At 40.2% G+C, this 16817-nt stretch overlaps 1 protein-coding gene across 1 annotated transcript; it reads right to left on the reverse strand.

The window, feature by feature from the left end:
* Positions 1-449: 449 nt before the first annotated feature.
* LOC116898330 (ferritin heavy chain-like) lies at positions 450-3545 on the reverse strand. The gene is made up of 5 exons (XM_032899662.1): positions 3450-3545; positions 2878-3021; positions 1919-2038; positions 548-678; positions 450-489 (listed from the first exon to the last, which is right to left on the reverse strand). Exons 1-5 carry the CDS (start codon positions 3543-3545, stop codon positions 450-452), a joined length of 531 nt encoding a protein of 176 aa, XP_032755553.1.
* Positions 3546-16817: the final 13272 nt, after the last annotated feature.

Raw genomic sequence — 16817 nt, forward strand, 5'->3', positions numbered from 1 at the left:
ATGGCTCAGATGTTAAGAGCACTGGCTGCTCTTCTAGAGGACCTGGACTTGATTCTCAGCACCCACATGGTGGCCAGCAAGTGTCTGTAACTCCAGTTCCAGGGGTCCAACAGCCTCTTCCGGACCCTACAGGCACTGCATTGCACTGTGTGCTTCACAGATATATTTGCAGGCAAAACACCCATACACATGAGATTAAAAATAAAGTTTTATCACCTAATTTCTATACAATCACTTGTATTTGAATTCTTCTAATCTTGATTGTCACAGGATGTTTGGGAACCATAAGTGAAAACAAAACAATGTACTTGGTGCCCTCAGGATATTTTTACCAGCCCACATTTGTCCCTTCTCATGCATTAAACCCTTAAGCATATTTATGATGCAAAACAGATTTATTTTTATCCAAACCGTGAGCATTATTAGGAAAATGGAAAAGAAAGCAGTCTTCAGCAATCGGAGGTGACAAAGCCTCTTAAACCACTGACTTTATGATCGCCAATGTGCTTTCTCTAGCCTCTGAGGTTAAGGCTTTCTCTTAAGTAAGGTAGAAGGTTTTTTAGTCTGGACTTGCATTTCTCTCTCCTTTTCTACTCTTTGATGAAAAGTAAGTTGAGTTTTCATATCATCTTCATTCTTTCTCTGTTTACGGAGGACCGATGTTAAAAGTCTTAAGAGCTACAGACATAAACAACAGGAAAGGACATTCATTAAGGACCAAGTCTGAAACGTGAGGCAATATACCCACCCACATTGTAGTCCAAAGCATGCAGACACACAGAATCTCAAGTTCTGCCCAAACTAAACTAAATCACCAAGTACTGAGTACGAAGAAGGACCAGACAATTCTTATGCAGACTGAAGGGCCAAACGTGCTGATCAATGACATTGAAAACCTCTGGGTGAATAGACACTCAGCAAGCCTGGCTTTTTCCTCAGGGGTGTTCTCTTTAAGAAACACATGCTTTTCTACCCCCTTAACTTGAATCACATGGAGACTTTGACTAGATACCCAGAGCAAATTTTCAAAGACTTAGATATAGTGTTCTGGCCTGAAGCCCAGCTATTTACATCTCTTTTAGAGTTCCTCAGTGAGTGTATTGTCTAACTGGGGTGGAGAACTTTTGCGCTTTCTTCTTTTTGGGTTCCTGAGATGCTATGGGCGTGGCGAGGGAGTTCTGCATTGCAAAGGAGAGTTCATCAATAGCCAGGACGATTTCATCAAGACTATAGTACAGGGGAGGGAAGGGATGTTTGCCAAATGTACATAAGAAATACTCAAGTTAATAAAAAAAAAAAAAAAGAGAGAACAAAAAAAAAAAATAACAAAAAAAAAAAAAAAAAAAAAAAGACTATAGTACAGGAACATCTCAAATGGTACCTCCCAGCTGGCAGTAGCAGTCCCTGGAACTTAGTTCAAAGGCACATTAGAGACCCTGTGCAAAGCATATTCAAACAAAACACACCGTGAGTGGATACCCGCAGCTTTTGGTAGTGAGCTCTTCAAATGTTTAGGGAGATGGGATGAACTTAGGCATTTGCAAGCTGGCGCCAGAACATTATTTTGTATAATTATCCAAGACACATTACCTCTGAGAAGTCTATCCCATAATGAGTTGCAATCTTAAGGATTGTTAAGACCTCTAACCTCTCATGCCCAGTCACTCTTAGCAATAATGTTCTGCCCTTCTTTAGGGGTCAACACACAATGTGAATGCTTGTTCTGTGAAGTCCTACACTCCTGATGAAATACCCCAGCATGCTTTAAGTGGGTGGGTGCCTGTATTCACCTAGAGGTTTTGAATGCTCTAGATCAATTCTCTTGGCCCTTACTTCTACCTCCCGATCCCATAGGAAAATTCTCATTTTGCTAGCCAAAACTGAGAAGTGACAACGTGAGACTCAATTAACTACTTACATCTGACTCACGACGTGCAGCACCCTGTAGGCCTACCAGGATGCTGGTTAAGGTCCGTTCCATCTCCTGGGCCAGTAGTATGGCTTCTATGGGTGTGGTTATTGCCATCATGTCAACCTTCTGTTGAGAGGAACAGACCTGTTAATTTTCTTCTTCAGAACAGCGTTTCATTCTACATTCTACACAGTGATGAGACTTGCATGATCTGATAGTTTCCACAGCCTTGGAGTCCGCTGAGTCTGGCTGGCTCACTTCCAAACACTGATTTAATTGAGAGGATCATATAGTTTACCTGCAGAGGTCATTTTTAATGTGCTACAGACCAAGGACATGGAGGATAAATGGCCTAGGTATCTATTCAATTATTCCAGTAGCTTTGGAAGTCTGTGGCGATAGCACAGTTTTCTCAATTTCAGAAATTTTTTTTTTAAAGCTTTGATTACAAACAACAGCAAGATTTTAGATGTAATGTCCCCGAGTTTCGGACCGTTTCTTTTGAGTTTCTTCCCTGAGAAATGAGGCGGAGTGAGGCACTGACAAGGCAGACAATAAATACCTGAACCTGTGGATGAATTAGTGACATGAGAGGGGGCGTTAACAGATTGGTACATATGCTGTTCCTCAGTCTATACGACATCTGGATCAAGTTAGGAGGGAACGGAAAAGCTTGTTAACACACAACCCTAAAGTCCCGCCCACAGATAGCCTGGCCATGGACTGGGGTCGACGAATTCACATTTCTTAGGATCCTCAGGTGGAGCTGGTGCTGCTGACGCACAGACCGCCCTTGGTCTAAACACCACGTCAGTGACTAAGTCTTACCCCAAAGGCACAAGCTTCTTGAGCTTAGCTATAAAGAAGACCATCTGACAACACGAATAAACTAATAAAATGACAACCAATCAGTTCCTGGACTAGACAAAGCCCCGCAGAGATGATCACAGCAACATCATAGTTACCTCAAAGGTTGGAGGGCAGATCGCTGCGTTACGTTTCCAGAGATGTTTTAGAAATGCATCTGCATCTTCCCTCCTGGTGTTAGCCAGGGTTTCAAAGTACTCGACAAAAGGAGGAATTCTCTTGCCATTTCTGAAACTGTAGGCCTAGAATAGAGATGAGAATATGAGAACACCGAGGGCAAGGGAAGATTCATTTTGTTACGAACACTTCCAGTCATTAATTGTTAGATTCAGGACAGAGGCACAGTGAAAGTTTCATTAATCCCAACATGTCTACATTTAAAACGAAAACCACATATTGGTATAAACCCATTTATTCTGCCTCCCTCTGCTGTTAAATGCCGGTTTATTTGGGAGGACCCACTGAAAATGTCTTTTTCCTTCGTATAGTCTATGATTTGAGTTCTAAATCAACAGACTGCAAAACATCAACATCCTCACCATCGAGTTGCTATTTTGCCCAATATCAGATTGCAGATGTAGCAACGAACATTTCTACAGGCTATCAAATCCACTGTCACCCGGATGAGAGCAAAATCTTCCCACATAGCTGCTTAAGAGCCCATACTAACCATTGCTAAATACACATGGGAGGTATGCAGGTGGTAAGCCACGACTCGGTTCAAAGCATCTGTGCATTCTTGAGAAAAGGGTCGGCAGGAAAACATTTCAGCATTAAGGGGAATTCAACCGTAAAAGGAACTTCTCACTGTCGTCCAGTGCTTCTTAAATCTGATATGTCAGCCCACTTCTAACAGCAAGGTGAAATTCCTGCCAGCTGTGATTAATAGTAGTAACTAACTGACCAATAAAGACACCGTTTCTCAATGAAAGAATGACTCTAGTCAAAGGATACCAGAAAGAGATGTTTGTGGGAAAAGCTTTCCTTTCTAATTACCTCCATGTTCGGTGTTCTTGCTCGTATTTCTAAACATGAGTAGAGAAGGCTGATGTTCTCCGGGATAGCAGTGCAATGTAACTCATTGCCTTCACTCACTCGTCTCCTTTAAACCCTATGAGAGCAGCATGCTGGCTCAGCGGAGAGTCTGCCCCGTGACCCCAAACCTTGTACAAAAGGCCTCAGCAAGACACAGCTGAGCTTAATGTGGGATAAGGCAGAGTTCTGAAAAATCAAAATCATGTCAGCTGGGGAGAGTAGGGCCGAGTCTCTGACAAGTATACACTTTAAATTTGTCTTATTTGGGGCAGAGAAACTGAACCGGAAGTAAGGCATTTGCCTGGGGAACAGGAGCACAAAACTGTAGCTACCAGATGAGGTCATCATTTCCCAGTTCCTCTGTGGGGATCTTTGGGTTCACTCCATCGTTCTGAAGTCTCTCTGTGTTCTGGCATCAACTTCTCCATTGTCTCCTGAGAACAGGGGCTGCTGAACTTATTTCACTATTTCTATGGCCCATTAATGGGGTGATCTTAGGCAGTGTGTTGAATCGGTGCTGATTAATTGCAGTATATTGGCCATGTAAGTAAAGGGTAAAATATTCCGTCTGCCTGGTGGATCTCTACTTGGACTTAAATCATGTCTGGATGAATACAAATGGAAATAGCATGTATCCAAAAGTCCCTCTCTGTGAGGTGGTGAGGAGCTTAGCAGCCTCCAGAGGGAAGAGGGAAGAGGGAGGAGGGAGGACGGAGGACGGAGGAGGGAGGACGGAGGACGGAGGACGGAGGACGGAGGACGGAGGACGGAGGACGGAGGACGGAGGAGTCATGTTAAATGAAGGGACTAAGCTTTCAGGGCTGAATTTCACATACAAGATCATCTTAAGGAAGGAATGATTATAAAAATGTTACTTTGTTTGTCTCTTTCGATTCCTGATTCAACACTGCCCTTGTCCCAGTTGAATTTATGCTTCCATTTTAGAAAGGAGAGGTGGTTTAAGACAGTGCATCTCACACCACAGTTTGCAAAGGAATCACCTGGGGCTTTGATTCAAATGCAAAACTCTGATTGGTGGAGCCTGACATTGCACCTCTAACCTGCTGCTGCCAATGCAGGGACACACCTTGAGAGAAAAGTTTTTAAGGACATTCTTGAAAAGCTTCTAATAAAGTTCTGTAAGGTAGAAATCACACTGCTGGTGATCTTTGAGGGAGGAAAGAAAAGAAGACGTTCTCCAGAAGCTACTGTGCTGCCCTGACATGTCAGAACTGTCAAGATCTCCATGGCAGAGAGTTCTTGGGATGCAGAAGTGCTAAAACATTTGGGACTACTGGACTCTGAAGGTCAAAGCAAGGCAAGGGGAAAGAGCGCAGTAGCCGTGAAGATTGTCCACTGGTTCTGCTCACAGCTCAGTAGAGCAAGAATCCAATTCATCCTCTCCCAGTTCATGATACTTTTCAAAAGATCAGAATACTGTGCAAGGAATAAGAGCTAGTTATAAAAACATTTGGTTTATCATTCTCAATGTGATACAGTTAATATGAGAATGAATCCACAAATTGTAGGTTTTATAGAAAGATTTAATGAATACTTGGATATCTCTACATGATCCTTAAGGTACTTCCATACAAACATGTAATGACTCTACCATTCCTTTTGTGACAAAACAGGAAGCTGAATGTATCTATATTCAGATATAATATATATATGTATATATATATATATGCACTCATATGTATGAGTATTAGCTCTATCCCATGGTTAGACATTACTAAAAAAAAAAAAAAAGCTGTTAATATTGCAATTTAACCATTTTGAAAGAGCTTCAGTTTTCTTTTCATATTTTTCTTTCCATATTTTCATAGCTTTTATAATCATTTTGTTGTGATAAAGGAACATAACAGAACAAAGGAATTATTCCAATATACACTCCTGAATGGGTGTAATTATACACATTTAAGACATTCTTTTTCTAATTGGAAAGCATAATTATTATGAAATATTCCAACATTACAGAAATATGTAAGGTAGAACTTGAAGCCCTTCTGTAAGCACTTTGGCTATAGTTTATATTTTTGAAAGTATGATTTCCTTCAAACTGTTATATTTTGAGGTGGCCTTTGGATTAGTATGTGAGATCAATTTCGTTATCTAATGTCCTTGTATCTTCATCCCTGGAATGTGTTGAAAAAAAAAATGAAGACAGTTGTGTGTGTGTGTGTGTGTGTGTGTGTGTGTGTGTTCTGTAACTCCTTTTCAATTTTTAAAAACTTAATCCAAATTCTTGCATTTTCAGTGTTACTCTACCTTGTCATCTCTAACGAAGAAGAAGCAAGGGGAGCTTTCCACATTTAGTTCAACTGGGAAGTCCTTATCATTAAGAATGACTTTCATGAACAGTCATTGTCCCTATTGTGTTCTTTGTGGCAAATATGCTTCATTGCTTTATAAACTTCATGAGGAAAGGGGACTTAGTGTTAATTTTTCCTGCTTGCTAGACCACTTTATAGACTGCTTGACCTATCAGAGCCATTTAGTGAATTATACTCACCTGAATAAGTTGTTAAAAGGACTTCAAAAGTATAAAGTTGGTCACCAAAGAAAAAATAGTCAGAAGAGTGTGATTTCTGGTGACTCTTTTTTTGGTAATTGCTCTATTTATTAATAAACATATCACAAATGTTCATGAAATCAATGCATTCTTCTTAGCATTCTAGACAGAAGCACTACTTTTAAAGATATTTTAAAAATATGTTGACTTTCGTTTCTCTTCCACTTGATCCAATGAGATCCTCAAAGCCTATAATGTCAATGCAAGGAAAAAAATATAGAAAGAAAAAGTAAAATAATAGTTTATTTCTTCCTTCCACTTTTCATGGGTTCCTGTGATGGCATTCAAGTCACCAGGCTTGAGTGGCCAGTGTCTTTCTCACTGAGCCGTTACTGGCATAGAGTGTCGTTTTTTTTTTGTTTGTTTTTTTTTTATTATTATTAACTTGAGTATTTCTTATATACATTTCCAGTGTTATTCCCTTTCCCGGTTTCCGGGCAAACATCCCCCTCCCCCCTCCCCTTCCTTATGGGTGTTCCCCTCCCAACCCTCCCCCCCTTGCTTCCCTCTCCCCAACAGTCTAGTTCACTGGGGGTTCAGTCTTAGCAGGACCCAGGGTTTCCCCTTCCACTGGTGCTCTTACTAGGATATTCATTGCTACCTACGAGGTCAGAGTCCAGGGTCAGTCCATGTATAGTCTTTGGGTAGTGGCTTAGTCCCTGGAAGCTCTAGTTGGTTGGCATTGCTGTACATATGGGGTCTCGAGCTCCTTCAAGCTCTTCCAGTTCTTTCTCTGATTCCTTCAACAGGGGTCCTGTTCTCAGTTCAGTGGTTTCCTGCTGGCATTCGCCTCTGTATTTGCTGTATTCTGGCTGTGTCTCTCATGAGCGATCTGCATTCACATTTTGATCATCCGCTTGAGTTTCATTTGTTCTAGGCATCTAGGTAATTCAAGCATTTGGGCTAATAGCCACTTATCAATGAGTACATACCATGTATGTCTTTTCTGTGATTGGGTTAGCTCACTCAGGATGATATTTTCCAGTTCCAACCATTTACCTTCTCGAATTTCATAAAGTCATTGTTTTTGATAGCTGAGTAATATTCCATTGTGTAGATGTACCACATTTTCTGTATCCATTCCTCTATTGAAGGGCATCTGGGTTCTTTCCAGCTTCTGGCTATTATAAATAAGGCTGCGATGAACATAGTGGAGCACGTGTCTTTTTTATATGTTGGGGCATCTTTTGGGTATATGCCCAGGAGAGGTATAGCTGGATCCTCAGGCAGTTCAATGTCCAATTTTCTGAGGAACCTCCAGACTGATTTCCAGAATGGTTGTAGCAGTCTGCAACCCCACCAACAATGGAGGAGTGTTCCCCTTTCTCCACATCCTCGCCAGCATTTGCTGTCACCTGAGTTTTTGATCTTAGCCATTCTCACTGGTTGTGAGGTGAAATCTCAGGGTTGTTTTGATTTGCATTTCCTTTATGACTAACGATGTTGAACATTTCTTTAGGTGTTTCTCGCCATTCGGTTCATTCTCAGCTGTGAATTCTTTGTTTAGCTCTGAACCCCATTTTTTAATAGGGTTATTTGTCTCCCTGGTCTAACTTCTTGAGTTCTTTGTATATTTTGGATATAAGCCCTCTATCTGTTGTAGGATTGGTAAAGATCTTTTCCCAATCTGTTGGTTGCCGCTTTGTCCTAACCACAGTGTCCTTTGCCTTACAGAAGCTTTGCAGTTTTATGAGATCCCATTTGTCCATTCTTGATCGTAGAGGATAAGCCATTGGTGTTTTGTTCAGGAAATTTTTTCCAGTGCCCATGTGTTCCAAATGCTTCCCTAGTTTTTCTTCTATTAGTTTGAGTGTATCTGGTTTGATGTGGAGGTCCTTTATCCACTTGGACTTAAGCTTTGTACAGGGTGATAAGCATGGATCGATCTGCATTCTTCTACATGTTGACCTCCAGTTGAACCAGCACCATTTGCTGAAAATGCTATCTTTTTTCCATTGGATGGTTTTGGCTCCTTTGTCAAAAATCAAGTGCCCATAGGTGTGTGGGTTCATTTCTGGGTCTTCAATTCTGTTCCATTGGTCTATCTGTCTGTCTCTGTACCAAAACCATGCAGTTTTTATCACTATTGCTCTGTAATACTGCTTGAGTTCTGGGATAGTGATTCCCCCTGAAGTCCTTTTATTGTTGAGGATAGTTTTAGCTATCCTGGGTTTTTTGTTATTCCAGATGAATTTGCCAATTGTTCTGTCTGACTCTTTGAAGAATTGGATTGGTATTTTGATGGGGATTGCATTGAATCTGTAGATCGCTTTTGGTAGAATGGCCATTTTTACTATATTAATCCTGCCAATCCATGAGCATGGGAGATCTTTCCATCTTCTGAGATCTTCTTCAATTTCTTTCTTCAGAGTCTTGAAGTTCTTATTGTACAGATCTTTCCCTTGCTTGGTTAAAGTCACACCGAGGTACTTTATATTATTTGGATCTATTATGAAGGGTGTCATTTCCCTAATTTCTTACTCGGCCTGTTTCTCTTTTGTGTAGAGGAAGGCTACTGATTTATTTGAGTTAATTTTATACCCAGCCACTTTGCTGAAGTTGTTTATCAGCTTTAGTAGTTCTCTGGTGGAACTTTTGGGATCACTTAAATATACTATCATATCATCTGCAAATAGTGATATTTTGACTTCTTCTTTTCCGATCTGTATCCCCTTGACCTCCTTTTTTGTTGTCTGATTGCTCTGGCTAGAACTTCAAGAACTATATTGAATAAGTAGGGAGAGTGGGCAGCCTTGTCTAGTCCCTGATTTTAGTGGGATTGCTTCAAGTTTCTCTCCATTTAGTTTAATGTTAGCAACTGGTTTGCTGTATATGGCTTTTACTATGTTTAGGTATGGGCCTTGAATTCCTATTCTTTCCAGGACTTTTATCATGAAGGGGTGTTGAATTTTGTCAAATGCTTTCTCAGCATCTAATGAAATGATCATGTGGTTTTGCTCTTTCAGTTTGTTTATATAATGGATCACGTTGATGGTTTTCCGATATTAAACCATCCCTGCATGCCTGGGATGAAGCCTACTTGATCATGGTGGATGATTGTTTTGATGTGCTCTTGGATTCGGTTTGCCAGAATTTTATTGAGTATTTTTGCATCGATATTCATAAGGGAAATTGGTCTGAAGTTCTCTTTCTTTGTTGGGTCTTTGTGTGGTTTAGGTATAAGAGTAATTGTGGCTTCATAGAAGGAATTCGGTAGTGCTCCATCTGTTTCAATTTTGTGGAATAGTTTGGATAATATTGGTACGAGGTCTTCTATGAAGGTCTGATAGAATTCTGCACTAAACCCGTCTGGACCTGGGCTCTTTTTGGTTGGGAGACCTTTAATGACTTCTTCTATTTCCTTAGGAGTTATAGGGTTGTTTAACTGGTTTATCTGTTCCTGATTTAACTTCGGTACCTGGTATCTGTCTAGGAAATTGTCCATTTCCTGCATATTTTCAAGTTTTGTTGGATATAGGGTTTTATAGTAAGATCTGATGATTTTTGAATTTCCTCTGAATCTGTAGTTATGTCTCCCTTTTCATTTCTGATTTTTTTTTATTTGGACACAATCTCTGTGTCCTCTCGTTAGTCTGGCTAAGGGTTTATCTATCTTGTTGATTTTCTCAAAGAACCAACTTTTGGTTCTGTTGATTCTTTCTATGGTCCTTTTTGTTTCTACTTGGTTGATTTCGGCTCTGAGTTTGATTATTTCCTGCCTTCTACTCCTCCTGGGTGTATTTGCTTCTTTTTGTTCTAGAGCTTTTAGGTGTGCTGTCAAGCTGCTGACATATGCTCTTTCCTGTTTCTTTCTACAGGCACTCAGCGCTATGAGTTTTCCTCTTAGCACAGCTTTCATTGTGTCCCATAAGTTTGGGTATGTTGTACCTTCATTTTCATTAAATTCTAAAAGTTTTTAATTTTTTTTCTTTATTTCTTCCTTGACCAGGTTATCATTGAGTAGAGCATTGTTCAATTTCCACGATATGTGGGCATTCTTCCCTTATTGTTATTGAAGACCAGTTTTTAGGCGTGGTGGTCTGATAGCACGCATGGGATTATTTCTATTTTTCTGTACCTGTTGAGGCCCATTTTTTGACCAATTATATGGTCAATTTTGGAGAAAGTACCATGAGGAGCTGAGAAGAAGGTATATCCTTTTGCTTTAAGATAGAATGTTCTATAAATATCCGTTAAGTCCATTTGGCTCATGACTTCTCTTAGTCTGTCTACATCTCTGTTTAATTTCTGTTTCCATGATCTGTCCATTGATGAGAGTGGGGTGTTGAAATCTCCCACTATTATTGTGTGAGGTGCAATGTGTGTTTTGAGCTTTAGTAAGGTTTCTTTTACGTATGTAGGTGCCCTTGTATTTGGGGCATAGATATTTAGGATTGAGAGTTCATCTTGGTGGATTTTTCCTTTGATGAATATGAAGTGTCCTTCCTTATCTTTTTTGATAACTTTTAGTTGAAAATTGATTTTATCTGATATTAGAATGGCTACTCCAGCTTGCTTCTTCTGACCATTTGCTTGGAAAGTTGTTTTCCAGCCTTTCACTCTGAGGTAGTGTCTGTCTTTGTCTCTGAGCTGTGTTTCCTGTAGGCAGCAGAATGCAGGGTCCTCGTTGCGTATCCAGTTTGTTAATCTATGTCTTTTTATTGGAGAGTTGAGGCCATTGATGTTGAGAGATATTAAGGAATAGTGATTATTGCTTCCTGTTGTATTCATATTTGGATGTGAGGTTATGTTTGTGTGCTTTTCTTCTCTTTGTTTTGTTGCCAAGACGATTAGTTTCTTGCTTCTTCTAGGGTATAGCTTGCCTCCTTATGTTGGGCTTTACCATTTATTATCCTTTGTAGTGCTGGATTTGTACAAAGATATTGTGTAAATTTGGTTTTGTCATGGAATATCTTGGTTTCTCCATCTATGTTGATTGAGAGTTTTGCAGGATACAGTAACCTGGGCTGGCATTTGTGTTCTCTTAGGGTCTGTATGACATCAGTCCAGGATCTTCTGGCCTTCATAGTTTCTGGCGAAAAGTCTGGTGTGATTCTGATAGGTCTTCCTTTATATGTTACTTGGCCTTTTTCCCTTACTGCTTTTAATATTCTTTCTTTATTTTGTGCGTTTGGTGTTTTGACTATTATGTGACGGGAGGTGTTTCTTTTCTGGTCCAATCTATTTGGAGTTCTGTAGGCTTCTTGTATGCCTATGGGCATCTCTTTTTTTAGGTTAGGGAAGTTTTCTTCTATGATTTTGTTGAAGATATTTACTGGTCCTTTGAGCTGGGAGTCTTCACTCTCTTCTATACCTATTATCCTTAGGTTTGATCTTCTCATTGAGTCCTGGATTTCCTGTATGTTTTGGACCAGTAGCTTTTTCTGCTTTACATTATCTTTGACAGTTGAGTTAATGATTTCTATGGAATCTTCTGCTCCTGAGATTCTCTCTTCCATCTCTTGTATTCTGTTGGTGAAGCTTGTATCTACAGCTCCTTGTCTCTTCTTTTGGTTTTCTATATCCAGGGTTGTTTCCATGTGTTCTTTCTTGATTGCTTCTATTTCCATTTTTAATTCCTTCCACTGTTTGATTGTGTTTTCCTGGAATTCTTTCAGGGATTTTTGTGTCTCCTCTCTATGGGCTTCTACTTGTTTATTTATGTTTTCCTGGAATTCTTTCAGGCATTTTTGCGATTCCTCTCTGTAGGCTTCTACTTGTTCTCTAAGGGAGTTGTTCACGTCTTTCTTGAAGTCCTCCAGCATTATGGTCAAATATGATTTTGAATCTAGATCTTGCTTTTCTGGTGTGTTTGGATATTCCATGTTTGTTTTGATGGGAGAATTGGGCTCCGATGGTGCCAGGTAGTCTTGGTTTCTGTTGCTTGTGTTCCTGCGCTTGCCTCTCGCCATCAGATTATCTCTAGTGTTACTTTGTTCTGCTAATTCTGACAGTGGCTAGACTGTCCTATAAGCCTGTGTGTCAGGAGTGCTGTAGACCTGTTTTCCTGTTTTCTTTCTGCCAGTTATGGGGACAGAGTGTTCTGCTTTCGGGCGTGTAGTTTTTCCTCTCTACAGGTCTTCAGCTGTTCCTGTGGGCCTGTGTCTTGAGTTTGCTCAAGGGTGCTGTCCACGGGCTCTCCAGGAGGCAGCAACCAGGAAGATCTCTGCCCCTTCCGGGAGGTTCCGTACCAGGGTTCCAGATATCTTTTAGTGTTTTCCTCTGGGATCAGTACTGTGTGCAGCGTGCAGTCTCTTCTGGTTTCCCAGGCGTGTCCGCCTCTCTGAAGGTTTAGCTCTCCCTCCCACGGGATTTGGGTGCAGAGAACTGTTTATCCGGTCGGTCCCTTCAGGTGTGGTGTCTCAGACGCAGTGGATCTGCTGCTCCTGGGCCCTCCTCTACGGGTACCCAGAGGCTGTTAACAGTTTCCTCCTGGGCCAGGGATGTGGGCAGGGGTGGGCAGCGTTGGTGGTCTCCTCCGCTCTGCTGCCTCAGGAGTGCCCGCCCGACCAGGCGGCGAGAACTCCCCTCCAGGGGCCTGGGAGCAGAGAGCTGCTGAGGGCAGGGATCCGCCGGCCCCGGAGTCTGGCCAAACACCGGAAGTGAGTGTCGTTTTTTGAGATACATCTGTGCTGATTTCCAACTGTTTATATTAATTTATTTTTATTTTTCCCATGTGACATGAATTTTCTTTTCTCTGTTTTTTTTTTTTTTGCCAACACTTTTTACAAATATTATCAATGGAGACAGATAATAAGGCTCTGTGGCTTTGATGTATATTCTTTAATGATTAATGATGTTATCATTTTTATATATTTGCTGCTTATAAATATCTTTTTTATGGTTTTAGTATTTATTTATTTATTTATTTTTACTGGGTATTTTATGTATTTACATTTCAAATGTCATCCCCTTTACTGGTTCCTCCCTCTCCCATGTCCCCTCCCCCTTCTTATATAAGGATGCTCCCCCTTCCACACAACAACTCCCACCTCACCACCCTGGCATTCCTCTACTCTGGGGAAATGATCCTTCACAAGACCAAGGGCTTCTCCTCCTATTGATGCCAGACAGTGCCATCCTCTGCTACATATGCAGCTGGAGCCATGGGTCCCTCCATGTATACTCTTTGATTGTTGGTTTAGTCCCAGGGAGCTTTGGGGGATCTGGTTGGTTGGTATTGTTGTTCTTCCTATGGGGTTGCAAACCCTTTCAGTTCCTTCAGTCCGTTCTCTAACTCCTCCATTGGGGTCCTCATGCTCAGTCCAATGGTAAGCATCTTGGCATCAGCAGTAGTGTCTGGGTTTGGTGACTGCATATGGGATGAATCCCCAGGTGGGGCAGTCTCTGGATGACCTTTCCTTCAGACCCTGCTCTGCTCTTTGTCCCTGTATTTCCCCCACTGAGTATTTTGTTTATCCTTCTAAGAAGAACTAAAGCTTCCACATATGTTGCAGATGATGGCATTGGTCTTCCTTCTTCTTGAGCTTCATATGGTCTGTGAATTGTTTCTTGGGTATACTGAGTTTTGGGGCTAATATCCACTTATCAGTGCATACCATGTGTGTTCTTTGTGACTGGATTACTTCACTCAGGATGATATTTTCTAGTTCCATACATTTGCCTAAGAATTTCATGAAGTCAATGCTTTTAATAGCTGAGTAGTACTTCATTGTATAAATGTACCACATTTTCTGTATCCATTCCTCTGTTGAAGGACATCTGGGTTGTTTCCACTTCTGTCTGTAATAAATAAGGCTACTATGAACATAGTGGAGCATATGTCCTTGTTATATGTTGGAGCATCTTTTGGGTATATGCCCAGGGGTGGTATAGCTGGGTCCTGAGGTAGTACTATGTCCATTTTTCTGAAGAACCTCTAGACTGATTTCCAGAGTGATTGTACCAGCTTATAATCCCACCAACAATGGAAGAGTGTTCCTTTCTCCACATTATCACCAACATCTGTTCAGTCACCTGAGTTTTTGATCTTAGCCATTCTGACTGGTGTGAGGTGGAATATCAGAGTTGTTTTGATTTGCATTTCCCTGATGACTAAGGATGTTGAACATTTCTTTAGGTGCTTCTCAGCCATCCAATATTCCTCAGTTGAGAATTATTTCTTTAGCTCTGTACCCCATTTTTTAATAGGATTATTTGGTTCTCTGGAGTCTAACTTTTTGGTTCTTCATATATATTAGATATTGGCCCTCAATCAGATGTAGGACCTGTTGATTGCCGCTTTGTTCTATTGACAGTGTTCTTTGATTTACAGAAGCCTTGCAATTTCATGAGGTTCCATTTGTCTATTCTTGATCTTAGAGCAAAAGCCATTGGCGTTCTGTTCAGGAAATATTCCCCTATGCCTATGTGTTCAAGGTTCTTCGCCATTCTCTCTTCTGTCAGTTTAAGTGTATGTGGTTTTATGTGGAGGTCTTTGATCCACTTGGACTTGAGCTTTGTACAAGGAGATATGAATAGGTCGATTTGCATTCTTCTACATGCAGAACTCCAGTTGAACCAGCACCATTTGTTGAAAATGCTTCCTTTTTTCCGTTTGATGGTGTTAGCTCCTTTGTCAAAGATCAAGTGACCATAAGTGTGTGGGTTCATTTCTGGGTTTTCCATTCTATTCCATTGATCTACCTGTCTGTCTCTGTACCAATACCATACAGTTTTTATCACTATTGTTCTGTGATACAGTTTGAGGTCAGGGATGGTGATTCCTCCAGAAGTTCTTTTATTGTTGAGGCTAGCTTTCACTATCCTGGGTTTTTGTTATTCCAAATGAATTTGCAAATTGCTCCTTCTAATTCTGTGAAGAATTGAGTTGGAATTTTGATGGGGATTGCATTGAATGTGTAGACTGCTTTTGGTATGATGGCCATTGTTACTATATTAATCCTGCTAATCCATGAGCATGGGAAATCTTTCCATTTTATGAGAACTTCAATTTCTTTCTTCAGAAACTTGAAGTTCTTGTCTTATAGATCTTTGACTTGCTTGGTTAGAGTCACACCATGGTATTTTATATTATTTGTTACTATTGTGAAGGATGTCATTTCCCTAATTTCTTTCTCAGGCTGTTTATCCTTTGAGTAGAGGAAGGCTACTGATTTGTTTGAGTTAATTTTATACCCAGCCACTTTGCTAAAGTTGTTTATCAACTGTAGAAGTTCTCTGGTGGAATTTTTGGTGTCACTTAAGTGTACTATCAAATCATCTGCAAATAGTGATATTTTGACCTCTTCTTTTACTATTTGTATCCTTTGACTTCTTTTTGTTGTCTGATTGCTCTGGCTATAACTTCAAGAACTATATTGACTAAGTAGAGAGAGAGTGGGCAGCCTTGTCTAGTCCCTGATTTTGTGAGATTGCTTCAAGTTTTTCTCCACTTAGTTTGATGTTGGCTATTGGTTTGCTGTATATTGCTTTTACTATGTTTAGATATGGGCCTTGAATTTTTGATCTTTACAAGACTTTTATCATGAAGGGGTGTTGAATTTTGTCAAATTCTTTTCAGCATTTAATGAGATGAGTATGTGTGGTTTTTTTCTTTGAGTTTGTTTATATAGTGGATTACATTGATAGATTTCCATATATTGAACCCTATTTGCATCCCTGGGATGAAGCCTATTTGATCATGTTTGATGATTGTTTTGATGTGTTCTTGGATTCGGTTTGCAGTTATCTTATTGAGTATGTTGGCACTGATATTCATAAGGGAAATTGGTGTAAAATTCTCTTTCTTTGTTAGGTCTTTGTGTGGTTTAGCTACAAGTGTAATTGTGGCTTCATAGAATGAATTGAGTAGTGTTCCCTCTGTTTTTGTTTTGTGGAACAGTTTGGAGAGTGTTGGTATGAGGTCTTCTATGATGATCTGATAGAATTCAGCACCAAATCCTTCTGGTCCTGGGCTTTTTTTGGTTGGGAGACTTTAAATGACAGCTTGTATTTCTTTAGGAGTTATGGGACCCTTTAGATGGTTTATCTGATCCTGATTAAACTTTGGTACCTGGCATCTGTCTTGAAAAGTGTCCATTTCCTCCAGATTTCCCAATTTTGTTGAATATAAGCTTTTGTAGTAGAATCTGATGATTTTTTTTTTAGATTTCCTCAGTTTCTGTTGTTAAGTCTCCCTTTTTATTTCTGATTTTGTTAATTTGGATACTGTCTCTATGTCCTCTGGTTAGTCTGGATAAGGGTTTATCTTTCTTGTTGATTTTCTCAAAGAACTAACTCCTGCCTGGTTTTGTTGATTTTTTTTGTGTAATTCTTTTTGTTTCTACTTGGTTGATTTCAGTCCTGAGTTTGACTATTTCCTTTTCTTCTCCTCTTGTGTGTATTTGCTTCTTTTTGTTCTAGAGCTTTCAAGTGTACTGTCAAGATGATAGTGTATGCTTTGCTCTTATTGGGGTCACTCAGAGC

This window comes from Rattus rattus, chromosome 4 (assembly GCF_011064425.1).
Source record: "Rattus rattus isolate New Zealand chromosome 4, Rrattus_CSIRO_v1, whole genome shotgun sequence".
Classification (NCBI taxonomy): domain Eukaryota; kingdom Metazoa; phylum Chordata; class Mammalia; order Rodentia; family Muridae; genus Rattus; species Rattus rattus.